Source organism: Anguilla rostrata, chromosome 11, assembly GCF_018555375.3.
Source record: "Anguilla rostrata isolate EN2019 chromosome 11, ASM1855537v3, whole genome shotgun sequence".
NCBI lineage: Eukaryota > Metazoa > Chordata > Actinopteri > Anguilliformes > Anguillidae > Anguilla > Anguilla rostrata.
In genome coordinates, this window is record NC_057943.1 from 34,092,860 (window position 1) to 34,118,813 (window position 25,954).

The window sequence follows — 25,954 nt, forward strand, 5'->3', positions numbered from 1 at the left end:
GCACCAAATTAAGGAAAAATAATAGCTTGTTACAATTCTGGGATTGCAATTGTGGTTGGAACGAAAACCAGCATACACAGTGGGCCCCCAGGACCGAGGTTGAGATCCACTGGTCTAAATAACACAGCAGAAACCACTGAGCCTTGTGGTGAACCAGTACATATGGTCCTGATGTTACTGCATTGCCCTTTGTATTGAAGGCCACTGAGGCATTTCTGTCAAGAAGGAGAATTCCCATAAGATGACATGAGGGTTAATATGCATGTTCACTGGTTTCTGAACCATTAAATGTGGCTGAATTGTATGTATTGTGTGTCATTGACGTCTCTATTCCATTGCTCATGAAATTGATCTAAATTCTATAAACTGAAAAAATCTCCAACTGAACATTTCAGACATTTTTAAAAAATCCAATTCACTTCCAAAGTTGATTGAATTGGTCACTGGTACCCAATGAGACATCCTGGCCAAAATCCTCCCATATGAGGGCGATGCTACAGACGATGAATCATCACCCAATGGGGCTGTTGGCCACAGTCAGCACCAGCAGATTAGATATCAGACCATAGGGCCCATCCATACACTAGATCAGTTTCTGAACAGATGAACAGATACTGAACTGTAGGGCCCATCCATACACTATATCAGTTTCTGAACAGATGAACAGATACTGAACTGTAGGGCCCATCCATACACTATATCAGTTTCTGAACAGATACCGAACTGTAGGGCCCATCCATACACTAAATGAGCTTCTTCAGAGATACCAGTCTGTGAGCCCCATCCATATACTAGATTAGCATCTCAACAGAATGAGCCACCCAGCAGCCCTCTTAATAGTGTGGTGTTGTTCTTCGTGTCCTGCAGGAAGTTGGACTGTCCAGGCCAACTCAGGCTTTACAATGTGTAATCTTTTTCTATTAAGATGTAGCAGAAACCTGATCCCACCCAAAACAAATGAATCCCACCCAGGAAGAGTAAAGCTAACTTGGCTGTAACGGTGACCACTTCCTCCAGTCATTAAAGCTCAACCCACTTTGTTCCTTGTTATTAACATTCCTTGTAAATGGTGCGTTATTGTTTAGTTATTATGTTGCATCACTAAGCCGTGTATTATGGTTCTAGGTCAGTCAGCTTGCATTCCACACTTTAGTGATGTTGCATATAAACTCGGTGGTCCGGGAAGGTTGAAAGCCAGGTCTGGCATCATTGGTCACATAATTCGGGTGAATGCACTTATGTTTTCTGTCAATGTCAGTCGCTCTGCTAATTCAACGGAATACGAAAAGAGACCATTAAAAAAACCGCAACCCTCCATGCAGAAATGTGCAGAGATGAATTGAATCTAAGGTCGATGTAGGGAAGAGCACCCGAAATTAATTTGGTGTCAGAGGCTTATGAAGGCAAATGGCCCGAGGTGCATTAGCTCCAGCTCTCCGACAGAACTGTGCGCTGCTGTACCGTGAATACGGACAGCCCCGTCCCCACAGTAAAGCACAACACCGTAACATCAGCAGCTGCATCTCACCCGCACCATCTCTCCCCATAAATCACAGTAAGACTCTCTCTTTTTCTGTCAAGTCACCATTAGTCAGACTCATTACTCCATACCCACTCCAATTTGAGCAAATACAAGTTACTCCAGTGTGCACAAATGTTTACACACACAGAAACACAAAAGCTGAATTTTATTCAATGACGCCACCCCATACCCCCCCACCCCGCCCCCCCATCTGTTTTACTAAAATGACAGACAACATTAGGTCATGTTTCATGTTTTTGAACATTTTTATTGTAGATCATTTCTTCATGATGGAGGTGTTTTTTTTATCCAATGGAATGTTACATCCTGAGTGATTTCAGATTTACAAACCAGACTGACCTTTACACTTAGGCATTTCTGACAAAGGCCTACATGTAAATATTCAAAGTAAATATATGCTTGCTGCTTTAATCCGGCATGACCTGAACATCAACAGAGCACAGCAAGCAGAAGTCTCTGGGCTCTCATCAACACTTCAGTCATTTCCATCAGCAAAATGTCTAACATAGAAAATGTGCATATCCAAAGGACACATGCAGTTAAGTAACTTTTTTTCAAATTCCCAGTTCCTGCTGAGACACCAGAGTGGCTGAGGTATAGCCATGGTTTGAACTGTACACACTGCATAGAAGCTTGCACAACACAGAAATTGAATCAACTTTGGACTTTGCTCTCATAGGGATTAGAAAAATACCAATGAACCACATAAGTTCTTACACAGTTCAGTGAAAAATACTCTGCCAGCATGCTTCTCAAGCCTTCGTGGATTGGTGGAGAGCTGACCAATAGGAGTGCTCAATTTTGTACTTGACCCTGATTAGGAAATAAGAAAGGTTGATTATCTGGAAACTAACTTCTAACTCCATTAACCCAAAAAAAAAAAAAAAAAAACGATTTTTGAGAGGACCGAGAATAAAAGCTTACTTAAATAGATATCAGTGCATCCCTCTCCACTCAGCAACAAACTCAAGGACTGAAAATGGCTAAATTAAATATGAACATTTATATTCAAAATGACACAACCTGCATATAAGTACAGTAGTCAAGTCAGCCATGGGTTTCAAGAGTTCTTCACCATTTTCCTACTTCCATTTCCCTTAGACTGGCACGGCCGTTATTAAAGCACAAAGCCTCAGGCCCGTTTCCGCTCAGTCTACCCTAAGCGATGTGCTGCATATCTTATCTGGTTTTATTCCTACAATCACAGTCCTCCTCGCCTGCATATGCTTGTGCTTGTCGGGTTTCATACGCCTGAAACGGGGCGGCGTTGAGCTGCGCCGTGCTAGCGTGCAAACTCCCGCCGCGAGCGTTCAGTCAGAGGCCCGGGGGGGGGGGGGGGAACACGCCGGAACAATCCGGAAGGCCGGGAGAGCGGGTTCAGGAAGCACCTCGGAGACGAAGCAGCCCGAATTAACGAGCGAGGGGGAATAAAAACGAAAGCGAGAACGACAAAGAAAACGAAAAAAAAGGACACATAAACCGGGTGAAATGTGGCTTCGCAACACCATTCCAGAGATACGCGTCTTGACAACAGGGGCGCAGATCGGGGGGGTGGGGCCTACTGGGACACTTCGTCCCAAGCCCAGGACCGGGGGGGGTTTTGGGGGATGGGGAGCAGGATATGGGGTGCAACTATTTTTCATTTAATTTGTTATGTATTATACTGGGGGGGGGGGGGGTTCCCTTCCAATATATTTTGTCTTGGGCCTGAGAATTCCCAGCTGCGGGCGAGGCTTGACAGCGGCTGGCTGGAATGGCACCGGAGGACCTTGGGCTCCTTCTGTTAAAGGCTCACACACTCACACGCTCACACACTCACACGCTCACACGCTCACACACTCACACACTCACACGCTCACACACTCACACACTCACACACTCACACGCTCACACACTCACACGCTCGCGACGATCCGCACGCTCCACCTCAGACTTGCCTGGTCTGGGAACGTTACGCTTCCCTTTCACGACATTCGACAGCGAATTGCTTTGGTCCCGAATGAAAACGCGAAGCACGCCGGGTTGGTCACATTTGCATCACGGTTCTACCAGAGATGCTCTTTAACTGCGGGCCTTGGCTCTACTCTGAAGCTGAAAGCCATTTACAGGAAGTCTCAGTGGTTTTGAGGCCCCTCCTCTCCTGCAGACAAACACAAACCAAACCAAAACCCCAAAAACGGTCAGAATTCCTGATAGTACGGTACCCCGCTTCTCAGGGCTAGCACCGGCTTCCAACAGAAAATCCTGATTTGCTAAATTTCAACACTCTTATTTCCAACAACACATGGCACCGCCTTAAAATGAAGCCAAGAGAACTTAAGGTCTAAACCGCAATTTAAAAATGGCAAATAAAATCTCTCACCCACATGCACACGCTCACACACGAACACACACAGTGGAGGCCTCCCCTACAGAACCCTTGTAGGATTTTATTATCAAGTTTAGCCCCAATAGCTGCTTTTTCTGTTTAAAACGGAAAATCAGCCCAATCTGAAATGTGAGAGTGGGTAACATTTTAGCCAGTAGAAAACAAGGGAGGCTTCGAAACTAGTCTGCTGCAAAGACCTTACAAAGCTTTGAAACGAAATTTGGCTGAGAACGACATGCTGGTTAACACCTGCATTAAGTGTCATTTGGACTGAAGGAAGTGGCAAGAGCCTGCAAAGCATGTGTCATTAAACAAGCAACAGGAGGCTTCCGTTCGACCGGGTATGCAAAGCCCATTCTACATTTTACACTGAAAATGCATTTTTGTTGAAAAGCTGAAAGTACCCACTGTGTAAAATAAATAAATACACAAGTAAAAATAACAAAGTAAACAAAACGTTTAAAATCAGCACAGTAAGTCATAGTAAGGCATAGCAACCCTGAGAACAACCCCTTGGTCCCCCTCAGGTCCTGCTCGCTTCCAACTGGGTTAAAAAAAAAATAAAATAAAATAAATAAAAAAGCAAAATAGTTCCCCTTTGATTTTGAGTTGTTCCATTTCCTAGTTGCGTCTTAAGGCCATCTTATCTGTAGAAGTAACGAGGAGTAAAACCCCTCACAACCGAAAAACAAAGAAAAACAGGTTTTTCAAGTCACAGTTTTTGTGTCACAGTTGCGTTTCCTTTCCTGTCCCTCCCAGTGCTCAGGACTCCCAGTGCTCAGGTCACCCGACGCTCCAGTCTCCCAGTGCTCAGGTGACCAAACGCTCTAGTCCTGTAGTTCCGGTTCCAGGTTTCTCAGTGGATACCGGTGCACGTTGGTCTGTCCCGGAGCAGCCTGGTTATGACCCTTGTTGTGGCGGCGCGTTTGAGGGAAGGGGGCTGGGTTTAGCGGGCTGGGCTGCCTGCTCACACACATCCTGAGGCACGCACCACTGACACCTGTGTACAGAGTGATGGGCTAACCCTGACCAGTCTAGGGTAATAGCAGGCTAACCCTGACCAGTCTAGGGTAATAACAGGTCAACCCTGACCAGTCTAGGGTAATAGCAGGCCAACCCTGACCAGTCTAGGGTAATAGCAGGCCAACCCTGACCAGTCTAGGGTAATAACAGGCCAACCCTGACCAGTCTAGGGTAATAGCAGGCCAACCCTGACCAGTCTAGGGTAATAACAGGCCAACCCTGACCAGTCTAGGGTAATAACAGGCCAACCCTGACCAGTCTAGGGTAATAACAGGCCAACCCTGACCAGTCTAGGGTAATAGCAGGCTAACCCTGACCAGTCTAGGGCAATAACAGCCTAACCCTGACCAGTCTAGGGTAATAACAGGCCAACCCTGACCAGTATAGGGTAATAGCAGGCCAACCCTGACCAGTCTAGGGTAATAACAGCCTAACCCCGACCAGTCTAGGATAATAACAGGCTAACCCAGACCAGTCTAGGGTCATAACAGGCCAACCCTGACCAGTCTAGGGTAATAGCAGGCTAACCCTGACCAGTCTAGGGTAATAACAGGCCAACCCTGACCAGTCTAGGGTAATAACAGGCTAACCCTGACCAGTCTAGGGTAATAACAGGCTAACTTTGCCTCACCATGTTCGCCAAACTGACCGTCTTTGCCCTCCTCAAACTCACCCTGACGATGCCGTCTGCCAGTGACCCGCTCTGGCCCGACCCTGCTGAAACAGCCCCACAAACCAAACCCAACATGCTCGTGTCCGGCTCCACACAAAGACTGGCTTTGCTGGGTGAGAAGAAAACTGCCTGCTGAGGGTGGGGCAGAAACTGGGGTCAGGGGGCTCTCATCTGCCCAAGTCTGGAGTAGACATCCTCCGCCCGGCTCAGCTCCTCGAACACGGGGAGGAGGTTGAGCAGCTCGGCATCTTTGAGGTCATCGAACCAGGACACCACGGGCACCTGAAGAGAGCACACAAACCACAATCAACCAATCGGCATTCTCAAACCACCAACCAATCAGAGTCTCAGGGTGTTGGGTTAGGGTTAGGATGGGCAGATTCAGGGTGTTCTCTGGGTGGTGGATTAGGGTTAGGGTTAGGGTAGGAGACTCACGGCGTTCTCTGGGTGGAAGATTTAGGAGGCCAGTGAGCTGGGTTAGGGTTAGGGTAGGGAGTCGCAGAGCGTTCTCTGGGTGCTGGGTTAGGGTTAGGGTAGGAGTCTCAGGGGTTCTCTGGGTTAGGGTTAGGGTTAGGGTAGGAGTCTCAGGGGTTCTCTGGGTTAGGGTTAGGGTTAGGGTAGGAGTCTCAGGGGTTCTCTGGGTTAGGGTTAGGGTAGGAGTCTCAGGGTTCTCTGGGTTAGGGTGTAGGGTAGGGTCTCAGGGGTTCTCTGGGTTAGGGTTAGGGTAGGAGTCTCAGGGGTTCTCTGGGTTAGGGTTAGGGTAGGAGTCTCAGGGGTTCTCTGGGTTAGGGTTAGGGTAGGAGTCTCAGGGGTTCTCTGGGTTAGGGTTAGGGTAGGAGTCTCAGGGGTTCTCTGGGTTAGGGTTAGGGTTAGGGTTAGGGTCGGAGACTCACGGCGTTCTCCGGGTGGAAGATGTAGGAGGCCTGTGAGCTGGGTTAGGGTTAAGGTTAGGGTTAGGGTTAGGGTTAGGGTTAGGGACAGGCAGACTCACAGCGTTCTCTGGGTGTTGGGTTAGGGTTAGGGTTAGGGACAGGCAGACTCACGGCGTTCTCTGGGTGTTGGGTTAGGGTTAGGGTTAGGGTAGGAGACTCACGGCGTTCTCCGGGTGGAAGATGTAGGAGGCCTGTGAGCTGGGTTAGGGTTAGGTTAGGGTTAGGGTTAGGGTTAGGGTTAGGGTTAGGCAGACTCACAGCGTTCTCTGGGTGTTGGGTTAGGGTTAAGGTTAGGGTTAGGGTCGGAGACTCACGGCGTTCTCCGGGTGGAAGATGTAGGAGGCGGGCGAGTTGGGTTAGGGTTAAGGTTAGGGTTAGGGACAGGCAGACTCACAGCGTTCTCTGGGTGTTGGGTTAGGGTTAGGGTTAGGGACAGGCAGACTCACAGCGTTCTCCGGGTGGAAGATGTAGGAGGCGGGCGAGTTGGGTTAGGGTTAAGGTTGGGGTTAGGGTTAGGGTTAGGGTTAGGGACAGGCAGACTCACGGCGTTCTCCGGGTGGAAGATGTAGGAGGCGGGGGAGCTGGGTTAGGGTTAGGGTTAGAGTAGGAGACTCACAGCGTTCTCCGGGTGGAAGATGTAGGAGGCGGGCGAGTTGTCCAGGATGAGCGTCTTGCTCAGCTGGCGGCCCAGCCGGCTCAGGTCCTTGACGTAGCAGCCCTGGTGGAAGACGCAGGACTCGCGGAACAGCCGCGTCCGGAACACCCCGCACTGGTCCAGCTGGTCCGTCACCGGGTCTGCATACTGGGGTGGGGGGGAACAGGAGGAGGAGGAAGAGGGGCTACTCAATTTACAGTCAGGACCAGAAAGGATCTTTAGCCGGGGAGACTGGGTACTGGCTACTGGCTATTAAAGAGAAAGGAGAATGTGTGTGTGTGTGTGTGTGTGTGTGTGTTAATGACATTCAAGGGGGCATAAAGCTGTGATACGATTGGCCAATAAGTGCAGAGGATACCAAGTGTTGGTTTGTGAGCAAGTACGTGACCTGCTCAATTTACAGCTCTCTTCAAAAGAGAGAAAATGGCCTACGTAAAACAGTGTATGCTGAAGTATATCTGAAATACACACTTTTATCCTTCAGAATACTTTGAATATAAATGAAAGTTTATATAATTATGCTTCTAGCATGCAGAGTATACTATCTGTCACATGGGGGAATTCTCCCACCCTCAGGATGAGGTTGCAAAGTGGGGAGCAGGGATCTCTACAAGGGATGGGGTGTAAGACTAATGAGAGGCAGCCCAAACAAAGGAGAAAGAAATATGAATATTTACATTATATATTTCATATACATCAGATTCAACTTAATATCTATATAATACTGAGACAGAGGACCATTTCATAGCTTTAAAAAGCTCAAGTCTTCTGGCATTTCTGCACCCCTCCTCACATTTCTAAAAGGTCCGTTCTCTTAAAACAAACAGCAGCTTACACTCCTCTGACAATTTGGCAAATATGTCCGACGGGAGGCTGGAAGTGAAATCTCATCTTTATCTCACGGGGAAGCCGATTGGTTGAGCGCGTCGCCCTTGGCGAGCGCGCGTCGCCGCCGCCGCCCCGTTACCTTGGCGAGGCTGGCGGTGAAGAGGACGCACTCGAAGAGCTCGCCCATGCGCTGGAGGAAGACGTCCACGTGCGGCCTCTTCAGCACGTACACCTGAAACGCCGGGCGGTGGGGTCAGCGAGCTCTGAGCAACACGTCTCTCATTTAAACACCCTGTCGTTATCAATAGCCATACTATAGATAAACAAACACCGAAAACGAATACAGCGATATTAAGCCCATTTTATTCGGTTAAAATTTAAACAAATTTCTTATTTCGTCCACCAGTAGAGGATTATCTATTGGTCATATGGACACCATGTTTATTGCATAACTAACATGGCATTTTACATTTAACCAATCAGCAGTGAATATCCACACAGCACAGAGACACACAGAGTCAGGCCTCCAGCTCCTGTGTTAAAAATGCCATACTTTACATCAAACGAAAATGATTATCATGTTTACAAATTTGAAAATAAAACTTGTTTTGTTAACATTTGTATCTTGTGGCTTCATGAACATTTCAAATGCACAGGAAAAAAGTGACAACACAGGGGCCAATGCCAAAAAAATAAAAACTAAAAATGAAAAAGAGAGACGTGCAATCCAACATATAGAGAATGAGGGATCTATTCTGGGCAAAGTTGTAAGCCCCCCTCAAAATCCAGAAATACTTTTTTCTTTCATTTTCTTCCCCTTTCAGTCATCCATCCATCATCTCTCCACCCATTCCAGATGCTGGCGGCCACTTCCTGAAACAAGTAATCAAGAATAGGCCGTGCTGGGAAACAGCCTATCCTGGATTACTTGAACCAGGCGAAGACCAAGAGAGGGAGGGTCCTGGGTCAAAGGGGGCAGAGAGTGGGAAACCCAGGTGGACCAATTGGAGTGCACCACACTGCACCACACGTGCTGAATAATCTGCGTGGGGATTGGTGGATCACTTCCCTGAGCTGCTTGCTGTGATTTGCTGCCAGCCACTGCAAAGCAGCCTGAAAGACCAGTAAAAACATTACTACCAAACCAGGCTGCACAGAGATGGTGGGAGAGGCACGCTCTCTCCAGCACTTCAGAGTCAGCCACGCCCTCAGAATAATGTTCTTACATAACATCCAGAAAAAGAAACTCACTCGCTGTTCTTCTCACCTCACTGTGAATGCACTTTTGTGAAGAATTTTACTTAGAAAATGCATATACAAACGCATAGAAAATACAATTAAAATTCAGGAGCTTTTCTTTGTTAATTCTCAAGTCTAGGAGGTGGGTGGGAGCAACCTAATCCGTTCTACTGAGGAAGGTAAAAATGGGAGGGACTGGTACTGTATTCTACAGTGGTGTGTCTCACGCTCATTGGTATTAAAATGCAGAATAACAAAAGTAACATATTAAAAATCAGGAATGTCATTTGGACACTGACTCTGTCACACCGAAGATCTCGCTACAGGTTTAGAGTCACAAATGATAATTCCCTACATTTTGGTAATGTGCATATTTGATGTTTTTACTGGTTAAAATGAAGCTCTGCTATGTCTAAACCCCAAGCACAAGGCTCACGCACACAAAAAAAAAAACTGTCAACTGCCAGTTATGAAACACTTCTGCATTTCATATATCTGGCCAGCAGGTGGAGTAAGTTGACTTTCTCGTTTGTTCACAGTTCGGCACTGTGAAAGATTCAAGCGTTTGGACAAAGGAGCTCAAATAACATTAATCCATCCCAAAACTCATTTCAAACCAACATATTTCCTAACTATTAAATCGGTTCCTAATCAATAGCAGAAAGAAAAAAAAAACATTTAGTCAGGAAAATGATGAGCATTGTTGGGCTGAACGGCCCGTTCTTGTCATTACGTTATGTTATGTAACGGCCTTCACCTCAATAATAACACAGTATATATGCAGGCACACTTCCTTCATTACCTGATGTGTGGTTCCTTCAATCTCCACAGGCACAATGAAATCAGCATTACTGATTGGCTGTAAGACAGAACACAGTACAATGACCTTTAATCACACTTCCATTGACCGAGAAGAGAGAAAGAGAGAGAGAGATAAAGAGGGAGGGAGAGAGAGTGAGAGAGAGAAAGAGAGAGATGGGGGTCAGAGGGAGAGACAGAGAGAGAGAGGGAGAGAGAGGGAGAGAAATCATGGTCAGAGGGAGAGAGAGGGAGAGGGAGAGAGGGAGATAGATGGGGTCAGAGGGGAGGAGGGGAGAGAGAGAGAGAGAGAGAGAAAGGAGCACAAAACAATACCTTGAAAGAGCTGTGCACCAGGGTCTCGTCCAAGTCGATCACCACACAGATCTTCCCCTGGTCTCGCTCGGTCAGTTCGGGCAGCAGGCGGGGTCCCAGGGCCTGAGCAGGCACACAAAGACCTGGGGGTCACCCCACTGCCCCAAAACTCAGCACCCTTCCAACCCACCTCCCTCACAAAAAACGACACAAAGTGCAGCACCACCAGAACAAACCACAATGGGGAACCACCTTTGATCATTTCCTGGTGCCAGTCGTAGGTGTGTAGTGCTGTACAGGGGTGTTTCAGTACTTAGTTTCTTTATTTAAGTCACTGACTGGCTAAAGAGACCATGTGCTTATTAGTTTCTACACCAGCTGCCCTAAAAGAAGGCCACAATATTTTGCAGACAGCCCTCGGGGGACGTGTGTTTAACAGCTCTGGGGAAGTGTGTTTAACGCAAACACAAACGCACGCGCACCCAGGAGGATCGTGGGATACAGCGCGCTCCCGGGGCGTCACGCCCGCCACGCCGACGGCACAGCCGCCCGCTACACACCGCCGCGAACAATCGACCAATCAAAAAAAGAGATGCACCGGCGTGTCGGATTATCTTCCCATCATCAGCGCTGTCACGCTGAAAACAGTCACTGCAAAGACATTTTTAAAAAACAAGTCACATTAAAAGTAAAAGGGTGAAATCATACTGCATACTGAAATAACACCTGCCTGCTATTGGAGGCAAGTCTACAGCACAGACAGCCAATTACATCTCCCCTTTTTTAATCACGTGATCCTATTTTTCACAAAACAGCGGTGTAAGAGTGAGGCTTCAGGATCCCTGAGGCAAACAGGACGATCACGAGTGACTGACTCACGGGGCTGGAGCTGCAGTGTTCTGCCAGGGACAGCTGAGTTTACTCACTACAGAGGGTAAATACGCACCGTCTGATTCGCACGAGTCAGTGACTGACAGCACACGGTAGCCCCTCCCATGATAAGGGCTGATGAAAGGGTGTTTTCTTACATCGCTGCTTTGACTCTGTGTGGATGAGGCTGTTTTACAGCAGGCCTCCACAGACGCAGGCAGAATCTTTCTGCGGACGATCCGGAAAGGTGTTATTCGCCCCACAGTTCCGCCATCTCGCGCAGGTTCAAGGTTTTGGGCTGCGGTCAAGTGCCTTGCTAACAGGCTAACGGGTTAAAGCACTGCGGTGGCTGGTGCTCACATTCAACGAGCCAGAATTGGCTGGTCGCCACCAGTCAATCACCGGAACGATCAGTTAATGACAGAAGCAGAGGGTTTTAGGACTTCCACTGCCGTGGCCCAGCAGCCAAACCCAAACTGGCAAGGGCAAGCGACGGAAGAGCGAAGCCCACAACCAAAGAAATTCCACAACAGATTTTCACCCGTGGAGTTTTCCTGACGTCAGTGCTTTGCACAAGGTCAGTGTTCTGCTTGAGGTAAGCGGTTTGCACGCTGTAGTGGTTCGCTCACATTTAGCAGTTTGCTCGATGTTAGCGGTTTTACTCAATGCTATCGGTTTACTCAATGCTAGGGGGTTTGCTCAATGCTAGGGGGTTTGCTCAGTGCTAGGGGGTTTACTCAATGCTAGGAGGTTTACTCAATGCTAGGGGGTTTACTCAATGCTAGGGGGTTTACTCAATGCTAGGGGGTTTGCTCAATGCTAGGGGGTTTACTCAATGCTAGGGGGTTTGCTCAGTGCTAGGGGATTTACTCAATGCTAGGGGGTTTGCTCAATGCTAGGGGGTTTGCTCAATGCTAGGGGATTTACTCAATGTTAGGGGGTTTGCTCAATGTTAGCGGTTCACTCCATGCTAACACTTTGCTCACTCTCCCGCAGAGCAACAGAGCCTCTCTGCCACAGTCCAATTTAAACACAAAGGCTTTCTCATCACATCAGAAATGCGAATCCTTCTCACGCTCACACAAGACTTCTCAAGTGCCCAGCTGAGTGAAACACTGTGCAGCAGTTTGGGTCTCGTGACTTGGGAAGTGATGTCACCGCTGCTCACTTTCTTTTAAAACGAGTCAGATGTGATTTTCTTTTTTTTTTTTTGCAATTGTGAAATTATTTTTTTTAAGGCATTTTCTCCAAAATTTTGAATGCCAAACTGTATTCATAGTTCACTGCTACCACAGGACCTATCCATGCTGTGGACCAGTGCCATAATAGATTGAACCAAATCACACATTTAATGATGAAATTTGACGAAACTGGGTGCAAGGTATGAGGCAGTAACACAATACTTTATAAATATTTTGGCCGCAGATTTGCTAATTCTCTTTGCAGTGAACAGCATTCACCAGTGAGGTTTGACAGTGGGCTTGGTGTGCTAGCCAATGAGCTTCACACCAGTTCCTCAGAACCACCAGCAAGCGGATATTCCTGGACTGGATAGTGAACGGCATCTAACAAACGGGTTAGCAGGAAAGATGGAGAAAGATGGATGCTGAATCTGAAATCTATATTAACGCCTAAGACCGTTTAAGTGTGTACCCCCGGCAGGACGTACCCCTGGTTAATTGAATGAGTGTGATCAACAGCCCCAAAAAGAGCCTTCTTGATCAGAAGTCACCCCTGCCATGTTTTTTGCATGCATGGAGTTCAGAGGGGGCACAGCACACATCCACTGATTGTTTGGTTATATGGGTGCAGTAACCTGCTCATCTGTATTTACACAGGCAACGGACTGCAGTCACAGCGCTGGGGGTGGGGGTGGGCGAGTCTCTCCTCTTAAACATTGACAGAGGAATTATATGCCAGAGCTGATGGTTTTTTTTTTTTATCATCAGGGCTGCGAGTGTTATTGATTATTACTGTCTTACGGTTTCAGCTCCATTTGATACCATGGCAGCAGATCTGGAATCATTTTTTTCTGTTATCCTCATACTAGCCTATCTATGGATTTACAGGGGGTAGTAAATTACCAGGAAATTAGAAACCTGTGAACGCGGTACGCCCGTGTGCATCTCTATCCCTATCACATAAAGCATAACGACACGCATGTGATTTTCTCCACTGGGAACTGGCAGGATTACCTACATGAGGTGTAGGCGTGGGCAATGCGATGATCTTACATCGTCAGCCACGGTTAGCTGTGCTGATATTTCAACCAATGGAGACACGCTCCGGCTCGCTACGCTGAAGTTGAGCTCCAGTGAAACTGCACAGTGTGTTCCGAGCAATTTCGCTATTTTGTTGCATGAGGTTGCTTGCGGCTAGGCAAATCATTAGCATTGGTTTGTGAGGCATGATCAGAGTCCTGAAAAATGAGGCTGTTTCAGAGTATCTATGAGTAGCATAAATGCACTGCTATAAATGAATAGAATTCATCAATGTTAGCATGCATATACCCTCACCTTTGAAAGTGCACGGTCCAATGTTTCCTGATTATGAAAAAACAAGTTAATGTTAATTACTCAAGCAAAGCACTTCAATATATTTAGAGTAACAATTTTAAAATGAGCTAGCATTACCAAGACTACTCTGCGCATTGACTACTTATGGACAAAATATTATAATCTGTACCGTCGACTGCAGAAACATTTGAGCATATCACCCATCCCTAGCACAGACCCTGCATGTAATCAACTACATGCTTCTCTTTGGGCTTGCATTGATCTTTATGGACTCGCTCGCTCGCTCATCGTAAACAACATCAGAAAAGAGAGCCACTTATATTTTAAACCCCCCAGCCTACAGTCAGGCCTGCCCACACACGTTCAAACCCTCAGTGCCTCAGCGCTGTGTTCACCAGGCTCAGCGCTGTGTTCATCAGGCTCAGCGCTGTGTTCATCAGGCTCAGCGCTGTGTTCATCAGGCTCAGCGCTGCGTTCACCAGGCTCAGCGCTGCGTTCATCAGGCTCAGCGCTGCGTTCACCAGGCTCAGCGCTGTGTCCACCAGGCTCAGCGCTGTGTCATCAGTCACCTGCGTTCTCAGGCTCAGCGCTGCGTTCACCAGGCTCAGCGCTGCGTTCATCAGGCTCAGCGCGTCATCAGGCTGGCGTCATCGGCTCAGCGCTGCGTTCACCGGCTCAGCGCTGTTCACCAGGCTCAGCGCTCACCAGGCTCAACGCGCTTCATCAGCTCAAGCTGCGTCACCCGCTCAGCGGTGTCTCAGCTCAGCGCTGTGTTCACCAGGCTCAGCGCTGTGTTCCAGCTCAGCGCTGTGTCACCAGGCTCAGCGCTGTGTTCACCAGGCTCAGCTCTGTGTTCACCAGGCTCAGCGCTGTGGGCGGCTGCCTCGGAGGGCCTTACCTGTGAACCGCGCACCGCCTACACCGTAAACGAGAAGCTTGCGACTACGAGGGGAGCCAATCGAATTTAGGACTGCTCTCCCACGACTCTGTCTACAGTTCCATTACAAGCCTGCACCTGAACACAATGGTAGAAGGTTCAACCGTCATCCATTCAGGTGAGCTGCTGCTGTTGTGCTCTTGAGCGTGGTACCTAACCTGAATTCCTTCAGCAATTATCCAGCAGTATAAATGGATTGTGCATAAAACAACCTAAGTTGTCTAAGTCGCTCTCCGTAAGAGCTTCTGCTAAACGGCTAAAAGTTTAAGTGCGATGCGATTATGTTTTAATGCATCGGCCGTTAGCACGATCGAGCGCTCTGCTGTAACATGACCGTGGGCGGTTTTACAGCGACCGCCGGAGAAGCGAGACCCGGTCTCCTCTCTCCCACCGACTCCACAGCTGCAAGTGTGCCGCCTCAGACCCAGGATTCATCATATGTGCACCACTTATTTCTGCCTTAAATCATTTCTACCAACTTTGAGTAAAGATAAATAAATAAATAAATAAATAAATAAATAAACAAGCGCTTTTCCATTCATTTCCAGAGGCAGTGGATTGTACTATTCATTACCAGGACTGCAGGTGCTGCAGAACGATGGCGTTTTTATACACAATTATGATTTGAATAAAGATGTGCCCGAGACCGCTCACTTTGCATGAAAGCCGTGATGGAACTGTCCACTTCTTCCAGGCTCTTCCTGCTCTCAATGTGCAGACAATTGAGGAATTGTGGCTTTCACTAGTGAGGGGAATCTCTCAGTATCCAATATTTAATGCCCCCTAAATGCTACTTCTGCTTTCTCCAGTTTTTAAGCAGAACTGCTTTCGCTCACTTTTCAATAAGATGCCATTTTAAGGGACTGCGTCCAGCAGAGCCTAGAGGCCACTGCTGATTGGCCCGCATATGAGAGTCGGTTCGACTGACATCACTAATAGCAACAACAAACAAACAAACAAACACAAAGACGATTCACGGAAATACCTGTTACCTTAGCAACCGGCCCACCGTCCTCGGGGCGCAGCGAGGCATCCTGGGTAGCGGACGGCGGCCGCAGGACATCCTGTGCTCGCAGGCAGCAGAAGAGGGCTTTGAAGAGTTTGGGGCTGCCGGGCTTCTTGGGGGAGGACTTCTTCGGAGCTGCGCGAGGGGAAAGCGAGAACGCAGGAGCGTGAGCCCAGCGGAGCGGAAACATCCAGAAGGACCGCGACGCGCCTGCGCTCGGCGCACGGGCCGCGTACGATCCTGCTCCGAAAGATCTGCCGCTCGCTGTCATTCACGGTTTCATTTTCTTTCATGCATTTATTTATTTTTAGAAATAGGACTGGACATAAGTGATTTGTCTATATCAGCAGTTCCCAACCCCGGAGATTTACTGTCCTGTAGCTTCTCATTTCAACTGAAATTTGGCACACCCGATTCGGCTAATTAGCAGCAACGAGATCTCTAGCTGTTGAGTGAGGTGTGCTTTGTTAGGGCTACGGTGAAAACCTGCAGGACAGTAGATCTCCAGGAACAGGTTTGAAAACCAACATACTATACACTAACGGACCAGACTGTAAAATGTCCATTACAAGGTTTTTTTTTTTTGGGTCATCCTCTGGAATTTTTCAAACCAACTGCATGCCATTCATCTGTGAAGTGGGTGATTGGTGGTGTTTTTTTTCCCGTTGTTAAAATGATGAAATAAACGACTAATAACTTCTGCTGTCATTAACGAGCAGCAAACAACTTAGAAATAATTTATTTTATTTTTTATTAGTTTTTGAAACTGGAAGCCTACACATGAACTGGTGTCAGAAACTTAACCAGGCAGGGGGACGTGTCTACGAAGTAGTAGTAAGTAGCAAGGCACTTCATCTGGCCTAGAGGCCTGCCGTTTTTTTGCATAGTGGTGACGTCACGTTGTGGTGAGAGAGACCAGGGTTTATTTCCGGAGTCTGAGCAAGAATGGCTCTCCACTCACCTGAACAGCCCTGCACACAATATAGCCTACCTCAATACTGAACTGCACTGTAATTCAATCTGTCCCGAAGTTCTTAGAAAACATTCCCCATTGTACCCTTTTAACATTACATACTGCCATTTGGCAGAAGCAATTATCCAGGGTGACTTGTGATGACAAATGAGAAGATGAGAGCATAAATCGGGGTTGGGAGCAACAGTTCCCGTATTTATAAAACGTACACTTAGTTATAGGTTATAAAAGTAATTTATATATAGTGAACATATTTTTGCATGTACACTAATGAAGACCTCACCCGTCTAACACCCCTCTATTGTGCGCAAGCGTTTTTCATATAGGTGGGGCACCGGAAAGGAGCAGGACACGAGATCTAACCGTACTCTCCTCAGCCACAACTGCCGCACACAGATGTTTAAAAGCAGAATCCAAAAGGCTGTTCGCCGGAGCGGTGTCACTGGGGGCGCGTGTAATCGGTTTTTAATGAAGTCGCCACCCAGCCGAGGCTGGTACACGTTACGTAACGCCTTCGAGCAGCAGGAAAAAATGCCTACTCCCGTTAAGCTCCGCGAGAAAAAAACACTCCCGCCAGTTTTCTACTCGCGCTCTCGTTTCCAGCAGCCGAGCTCAGTTACTTTTTGCTAACTCCGCTAACCGCAAACTGTTAACAGCCGCTGCACTCACAGTACGAGTAGCCAACACAAGCCCCAAGAACGCAAGCGCTGGGCATTCTTACTACTGCGCTAACGCGGAGCTCCGGTTTAGCGAGCCATCGCTTCGCATGACCTCGGCTGACGCACACTTTGCCAATTTCTGACAATGGAATTACTTGTATTGCACAGAAGGAATTACAACTACGCGACATTCTCTCTTATAAAAGCTGGTGTCAAATAACAGCGCAGTGTCTGTGCCCTCCGCGCACTTCAACGCTGAGAAAGTCTGTGGGGTGTGACTCTGAGGCAGACTCCAACTCCCCACCGTTTCCGTGACAGCTGCTGTCAGCGCGGGGCTGGCGGGTACAGCAGTAACGCACGATTTCTGAAGGTCTGAGTCCCATCCCTAATCATTCTTATCCTCTCTCTGTCTTTACTTTATCAGTTGCTCGCTCTACATCTTGCTTTCCCTCTCTCCCCCTTCTATTACCTGCAGTCCTTGCTCTCCTTTGCTCTCTCTTTCTCCAGAGACCAGAGTTCAAAGTGCTAACTTTGAAAAAATTGAATAGCTTGGCTACTGGGAGGCAATGAAACAATTAAAGTACTGTTCCACTGTGTGGATTGGCCCAGTGCAAGAATTGAATTCAATTCAATTTTATTCGTATAGCACTTTTTCGAGAGAACTGTCAAAGACACTTTACAGAGTAGCAAGGCAAGAGACAGAGCAAAAAGAGCAAACACCAGACCTGAACCCCCAAATAGCATGTACATGTGGTTAAAAAAACACCCAGTGGGGAGAAAAACCTCAAAAGAGTGACAGTGGCTTTAGTTTTATTAATTTAACCAGGTGAGGACATAGTAATGACAAAAAACAATACACCCAAATAGCACAACGGAATCTTCTAGTTCATTCAAAGGAACGCATGTCTGAAAAAGTAAGAGAAATGTATAAACAAATAGGACATACATGATGAATAAACAGATTCGTTTTCCTGATCCAGCCTGCACCAGAAACGCATGGGCACCCCACCAAACCCATTGTGTCCAAGCACCTGCTGCATCACAAAGGTAGTCCTACTGTGAAGATGCAGAATAAATGCACACTAAATTACAACACAGTCGATCGGCAATATGTGCACTGCATAATTAACATTAACTAGTCACACAAATACTGGATGTTTTAAATATGTGAGGAAGTGCTAAGTTCACGTGCAGTCTGCATGTGCTCTAGATCTATTCAGTATTGTATCTGTTCAGTTATTGCATTTTTAACTAATAAATCATATACTGTTACTTGAATTCAAGCTATTTAATTAAACGATTTTTCTTTACATTTACAGATGAACGATGTAACCACCCTTGTCATCGGGAATGTTTGCTTATATCGGTTACTTCACATTAAGCATAACGCACGTGACACTCAGTCCGAGTCTGGGACTGGGACAGAACACTTCTCACTAGCTCCAAAACATGACCAATAACTCCGCTGTCTATGATAGAATATTTCCGATTCAGAGGACGTTTTTTCATAAACAAAATTCTGATGATGCAATTCTGAAACTGCACAGCAGGGGCATAGGCTGACGCGTGTAGCAAAGCACACATGCACGTGCGTGCGCACACGTGCGCAAAATTACGTACATACCGAATACCTACAACAGTACTGCTATTCCAAGGCCAAAGCTCTACAGTGCTCCTATTTTTGGGAGCATTTGCTCATGAAAATAGATGTGTGCCTACTAGAAAAAATATTTACAGCACGTCAACTAATTGGGATGCATTAATGTGCTGAAAGCAATGTCACGCAGACGCGCGCGAACACAAACATACACACACTCTCTCTCTCTCTTCCTCTGCTTCGTCCGACATTTTGACGCTTTTAGAAAGGAAGGACTTCCCAATCGAGCGTTTACGCTCAATGTATGAGCGTTAGAATTCTGTTTAATAACGGATGTTTAGGTATTAATTATGTTCGTGCCTCAGAAAACTGTGCAGTACCGCTGAGCGTACACGGGGGCGGTTTCCTCCAGTATTTTGAGGAAGGAGTGGGAGAGTCTGCATGGCTGTCAGTAACCCGCCCACTCGAGCGAGCGCTGGATACACATACTTGACGTGACTGCACAACTAGGTCGCATTCCAAAAAAAAAGGAAGAATCCGCATGTTGCACGCAATGGCGCTACACGATCCTAGATGGACTGGTTACAATCTGGCTCCCGTGACTTGCCAGAGCGAGGAGATTATCATTGAAACCCTGAAACTTGCTTTGATCAAATCGTGCGATTGCCCTGCAGAACAATTGGAAAATATTAAAACCGTATACCTATGTATTGTGATGCTTGTTGCCATGGTTATATAAACAGGATTTTAATGCGCACGCTCTACTGTGCTTTCAGTCATTTCAAATATTAGTAAATGATGACGCTGCACACCCTTTGGGGGACTGGACTGGAATAGAGCGAATGTCGTAACGCCGACTGCTTGTCTCGCACACACCACTGGTAATCACGGCGTTTATATCCAAAGGCTACCTGTGCATTTGTATGCTCAATTTCCTCGGTACAATTAGGAGATTGCAAACGCCCACGCTGCCCGTCAAGATAAAGAGCGCGAGAAGGGCTGGGGGATAGCACACATGAATCATTTCAAAGATGCGCTGTTATTGCAACATGTCTTTTTAAATAAGAAGTTTTAATTCTACGTGTGGCAATGTTTCTTTTTTTTGTCGAACTGCACACATACAGAGTAGCGTTTCTCATTCCGGCCACAGACCGTTATCTTTACTATAGGGAGCCGTGTATACACGATTCGTCACAGTAAAAAAAACTGCTATATACATAGATTCGATAGAATATACGTCCTAGACAGGCCAATTGTAACAGCAGGCCCGTATCTTTGCTACGACGCCTCGCCTCCCATCCTGGGCGAATTTACAGCCAAATACGCGCTGGCAACAGTTGTTGTTGTGAATCGTGGGGGCGTGTCCATACGTCAAATGTATTTGCAGGTTAAATTAACCAAATAAAAATAAAAAAAGAAGAAAACTGCCATTGACTAAAACTCATATGATGTGAAATTCATATGAACAAATCTAAAATTGATGCCTCTAACTGAATAAGCATAAGACATACAACATTATTCACCATCAAACACAGTTATTACAAGAAAGTATGTTATTGTGGAAGAGGGCTTGATTAGGTGTATAAGATGTACTTAAGGTGGAACACATCAAATCCCTGGATCTGGCATGAGGAGAGGGGATCCACCACTCTAGGGGGAGTTGTGGAGATCACCATGCACTATGACCACTCTTCATGTCCTGCTATTCAGTCATAAATTCATGCGCAATCTGAAACTGTGTCTAACCATCAAACAGGATTCTCCTTTAAGGAATTAGTCTCACTAATTTAAAAAAAGCAACCAGGGACATCATTGTGAAGAATATGGATTCTCCAGACATTTTTTGAGCAGAGCCATACATGAGTGATCTCGAATGTACAAGCTAGCTATTGATAAAGTGGCACCATGTCGAAGTCAAATTATTAAAGCTAGAGGTAAGAGGGATTTATAAATGAAACACCATGCACCCTAATAACGTGAATGATGTTGACCTGTCTGTTAATGTATCTAGACTGAATTATGAATGGTAGAAAAAAACCTGATGTGTTCAGTCTAGGCGTTTACAATTGTAGATGCTGTCAATGTGATGTATGTGCTGTGGTTTTTTAAAGTGGGATTTATTGGTGGTGTTTCGGTTTCTTGGATTACCTGCACCGGTGTTGTTTTATATTACATGCACCTGCATTAAAAGGTGTAAATGCAATCAGTGGAAATGAAAACGCACGTTTCACTGATGAAAGCCTGACCAGCTGAAACGTCTATTTTTTTGTGAGTTTTTCCCCATATTAAAACATTTTTAAACAACATTTTTTATTACCAAATTATATCACATTTTTCTGACTTCAATTGGAAATTGCCATAATAACCAGTTCCTAACTCTTTAGAGTCCACCCTTCCCAGCAAAAAATGGATGCACCTCCTCCTATCCCCTGTGTCAAATACTGTGCTTCTCACTTGAACACAGAACAGTGTACTGATGCATGGTGAGTTTTTATAGCCGGGCAGGACTGGGGGCAATTGTTACAGTGGGAAATTATAAAACCTAAATTGAACCAGTCAGAAACAAGACCGAGCTCACTCTGCACGTGTGCACTGATGTTTCCTCTCTGCCTGCCCAAAAACCAGCTGATGCTCAATCCTCTCTTCTTTTTTTAAACAAAGATTGGTTTTGTAGGAGTGAAAATATTTTCTTTTTCACTGTCATTGTTTTTCTCTTTCTGTCTGAACCTTTTATGACCCCTTTTATGTAGGATACAACTATAAGCTCAAACAAGGAAATTATCATAACGTGATGGTATCTTTAATACTACACCTGATAGCCTACAGACTGCTAGCGAGTCATTATTTCCCATAATTTTGAATTAACCAAAAGAAAAAAGAAGGACAAATAAATAAGAATAAAAAGAGATTCCTTCACTTGTTCACTACTGGTAGGCCACCGCTGGGCTGACATAGTTTAACCCCAAAACTCAGTAGCCAATAGGAAATCATGACATTCACAATGTTCAAAATGGACATGTGACCAAAAGGGTCAAAAACTCGTTAAACTGACGTCTGGAATCACGCGTTGTCAATGTGTTGTGTGCTGGTTCTCAACGCGTTGATAATGTGTTGTTAATGTGTTGATTTTTTCACACGTTAACAACACGCTGTCAAAGCACTGACAACACGCAAGCAAGCTGACAACCGCGACTCCAGACACCACTTTCGTGTATTTTAGACGCACAAGGCCAGGGGTCCTCAATCTGATCCAGAATGGGCCGGTGTAGGTGCAGGCTTTGGTTTCAACCGAGCAGCTACAAACCTGATTCTATTAATTAACCACTGGAGTCTTTGCTAAGGACCTTGATTAGTAGAATCAGGTGTGTAACTGCTTGGTTGAAACCAAAGCCTGCACCTACACCGGCCCATTCTGGATCAGATTGAGGACCCCTGCATTAGGCCTTCCTTATCTCCCAATGGTACTCACTACAGCAACATGTAATGCGAGAAAAATGTTTTTTCTGCTCCGATTCATTTGGGAAGTTACCGTTCTTTTGTTCAATTACAGCTGGAAATGCTTAGAGAATGTAAAGACGCTAATGACGCAGGCTGCTAGGTAAACGAATCACGTGGGCATGGTCAAAATTCAGTACTTTGCCCGGAATGGGCTTTAGCACTGCATGAATATTTCAGGGCAAACGCAAGGGAACACGCTTTTCTCCTGTCAGTCTGCAAGCGTTACTCCACGTCTGTACTGTGGCCGTTTTTTTCGCATACAGTCAAAGTAGGAACTCCTAACATTTCCAGAGCCGAAATTATCTTCGGGAGTTTTTGGAAACGGCAACAACATGCTTTTTTGTATTAGCTACCCTACAGGACAAATAATAGGTTCGTAAAGATTGTGGTCAGGGAAATTATATTCAAACGTACAATTAGGCTGGGAACACTTGTATATTACGGGATCGCGTGCCTGCGGCCGTTCAGTGCGTTCTTTGTGCAAGTCCTCAAAAATTAACTGCGCCTCCGCAAGGTGCAATTCTCGCGAAAAACCGCGAGGGCAGTGTACGCTTTTGAAACAAACATAATGGTGAGTAGTCTCTTGTGATAACAATAATTCAGTGCAACTCTGATAATTCATTTGAATAAAATGCACCCGATGACTCTACTTCTTGTACCGAGTCAGTCAATGTCACAAAACGTGCAACATTTTGAATCGCAGACTCTTGTGCAATTTGTATTCAGGTCACGGCGCACAGACAGAACAGCATATATTGCTATAGCCCAGACCATGCAGAATTTACATTAATTGTATAAATAGAGAATAGTCAAAAAATAATTTCACTTATATGCGCCGAATTCTTCCTTGATCTTGTTTCTTGATCGTTTCTTCCAGACCTCTGGAATTAACTTACAAAACATTGCACAATGAAATCTATTACAAAACGTAACATGTAAAAAGATTGCGCAAACCCAGTGTACAACTCACAAACGGCCCTTTGGCAGATAAATTAATTTCTAAATTTCTAAATCATAAATTGGAATATTCTTTCTATACTGTGAGCGAATGAAGCCCCTCAAGTCACACTGAGTACTTCCAAACCAATGGAGTCATAGAACCTTCCAGAAAACACTTCGCTCTGCTCCTCATTCGAACAAGAGCGCCAAATGCTACAGAACTACACCGCTGCACACAATTATGCGCTGTTTTGGCTCACGCCACAAACGCGGCAGATGGTGGGTGTGCGCGGGTAAAGGGGTGTGTTTCTGATTTCAACTGTAGACACCTGGCATATCCACGGTTACGCTTCGAGCAGAAAAGTTAAAAACAAGAAACGTATGAAAGATATTTAAAGTAGAATCAACGGCCACATCACAAACTTTCATTTCCATACCATTGTATGTTTGCATTTTTACCTTTTTAAAAAATAATAAAATAAAATAAAACAAACTTTTTTTTTTTTTGATTTCAGGGCATTTACCAAATGGCAGCCCGCTGGACCGCACATCAAATGCTGCTGTTTTTAGGTTGTTACAATTCAAAAACAAAAGGGACAGTCTTACTTCACCTCATGTTAAAACCGTTTAACTCACGAGCCGTGGTTGTAACCTAGCAAATTCATAAATGTCCTTAAGCAATAGCAGGTCGACATAAGACGACAAGTTTAACAGACAGATCATTGAGTTAGACTGAATATCTTGTTTACAAACGTGGACTTAAGCTCTTGCAAGCGAAAGAGAACATAATGTGCGTCTTTAAAGCAGCCCGTGAGATTTAAGGTAAGTGAGGAAATGCAAGCAAATTCTGGAGCCAGTCGATCTGTGGACATGGTTCGCACATTCTTAGCATTGGGCAAATAAAGCACAACATATCCAAATAGTCGACAAAATGTTCGTTTTCGTCATGTTATGCACACCAGGGGCACTTGACCGCTAGCAAAAGCATCGACTACAGTCAATTCTGATAAACAACAACAATGACCCATCTGGGCGTCTAGAGCAGCCAATCACTGTCGAGCAGAAAAACAACAGCCTCACGGCACACGATTTAAATCGTTAGCTAACTAGCTAAACCCATTTCGGCAACTATTCTAGATGAACATTAGCATAAAAAAGAAATACCACACTCGGCAGCCCCTAGTATTGGAACTGTATCTGACACTTGCATGTTGTATATTAATAATTGGCTATTCATATTTTAAAGATTAGCTCCGTAGCTGAACTACACTACACTGACGTTAGCTGGACAGGTAGCTTGCACAGCTACACTGCAATTTGTTCAGTACCCGATTTTAACAGAAAACACATCGAACAGCTTCACGGCGTGCACCAAAGGATGCACATTGACATAACATGCACCATAGGTTCTAAACACCAATATGGCATTAATACTTTGCTAGCTAGTCATCTTAAAATAGCGTTAATTCAACGCCTTTCCTGTTGTGTGAGTCTGTTCCGAAAGCAAGCCATATGTATTGCAATGATGCCATTAAAATAAACAAGTAAACTTTTAATGCACCGAAGGCACAATACTGGAGTTACAACCACCGAATAAAGAGTATCAATGTGACTTAATAGATATCATACAGTTTCAAATGCATATCTTAACCAACGATAACTTACTTCTGTCAAAATTAGATTCACACACCCGCCCGGTCGAAATTAATCAGGACCCTAGCGATGTTTACCTGTTTTTGACGAGAGTTTAACGTCTTCTTTCCGCACTTGGGTGATGACAGAACTTTCCATCTAACAAACGTCAAAAAAATCAAACCCGTTTTCCCCAAAAACGCGCAAGCTTCCCAACGAATTTCACGTGAACTGTCGTTGATATCCGTGTTCAGTTTGTTTCACCAACAGTGTTTTATCATTTCCCTGCGCTTCTCTGTAGCTGCTTGTTCACATGGGAGGGGCGGTGTGTTTGGGTTTTCTCTGGGTAGCTACTCCCTTAGCTACCCGTCTCAGTTTTCCCTTACTATCAGTATTGCTTAGCATGCTAGCTAGCAGTATTGTGCACACTCCCCTTCAGTCCCGTTTAAAACCTCCCTGCTGCTCCAACATGGAGAATCCAGGCGAAAGGAGCAAAACAACCAAGGAAATGGGGCAGGGGCGGTTTCAAGTTCCCCTTACTACAGATAAACAACCCCGTCGAGTGGACATTTCCGAAAGTGGAAACGAAAAACTGACTGATAATTTAGCAGTCGTCCAGTGGACTGAGTGTGATCGGACTACAATTTTGATAAAATAATTTTGTGTTTGGCATGTTCGACGATTTGTTTTGCCCCATCGGTGACTGTAAAGGGTGCCTTGAAACAGCTCGTCGCCTCGGATTGGATCTCCGGGAAGTGGGAGTTGACGGAGGCATTCTTCCCTATGCAACTCGCTCAGCGCGCAACACATTCCAGCGCTGGCTTTGTTGCGAGGCGGAGGTGGTGGAAGTGCGTGGTCGCTGTTTTTTCAAGTAATTTTGTAATTTCAGTTAATTCGTTGTTTTTAAAATGTCGCTATGCAGGAACAATACGTACGTATAAATATTGTGACGT

At 45.8% G+C, this 25,954-nt stretch overlaps 1 protein-coding gene across 2 annotated transcripts; it reads right to left on the reverse strand.

Annotated features, from left to right (window-relative positions):
- Positions 1-1,769: 1,769 nt before the first annotated feature.
- Positions 1,770-25,658, reverse strand: LOC135234675 (carboxy-terminal domain RNA polymerase II polypeptide A small phosphatase 2-like). Of its 2 annotated transcripts, XR_010324165.1 has the most exons (8): positions 25,100-25,658; positions 15,690-15,838; positions 10,396-10,497; positions 10,064-10,120; positions 8,162-8,254; positions 7,156-7,341; positions 3,454-5,889; positions 1,770-3,357 (listed from the first exon to the last, which is right to left on the reverse strand). XR_010324165.1 is itself a non-coding variant. In XM_064299507.1 (7 exons), the coding sequence occupies exons 1-7, from the start codon at positions 25,158-25,160 to the stop codon at positions 5,764-5,766; spliced, it is 774 nt and encodes a 257-aa protein (XP_064155577.1). In that variant the 5' UTR covers positions 25,161-25,658; the 3' UTR covers positions 1,770-5,763. The 2 variants fall into 2 exon arrangements, 1 of the variants encoding a protein (XP_064155577.1); XM_064299507.1 differs by having other exon boundaries at positions 1,770-5,889.
- Between the last annotated feature and the right edge of the window lie 296 nt (positions 25,659-25,954).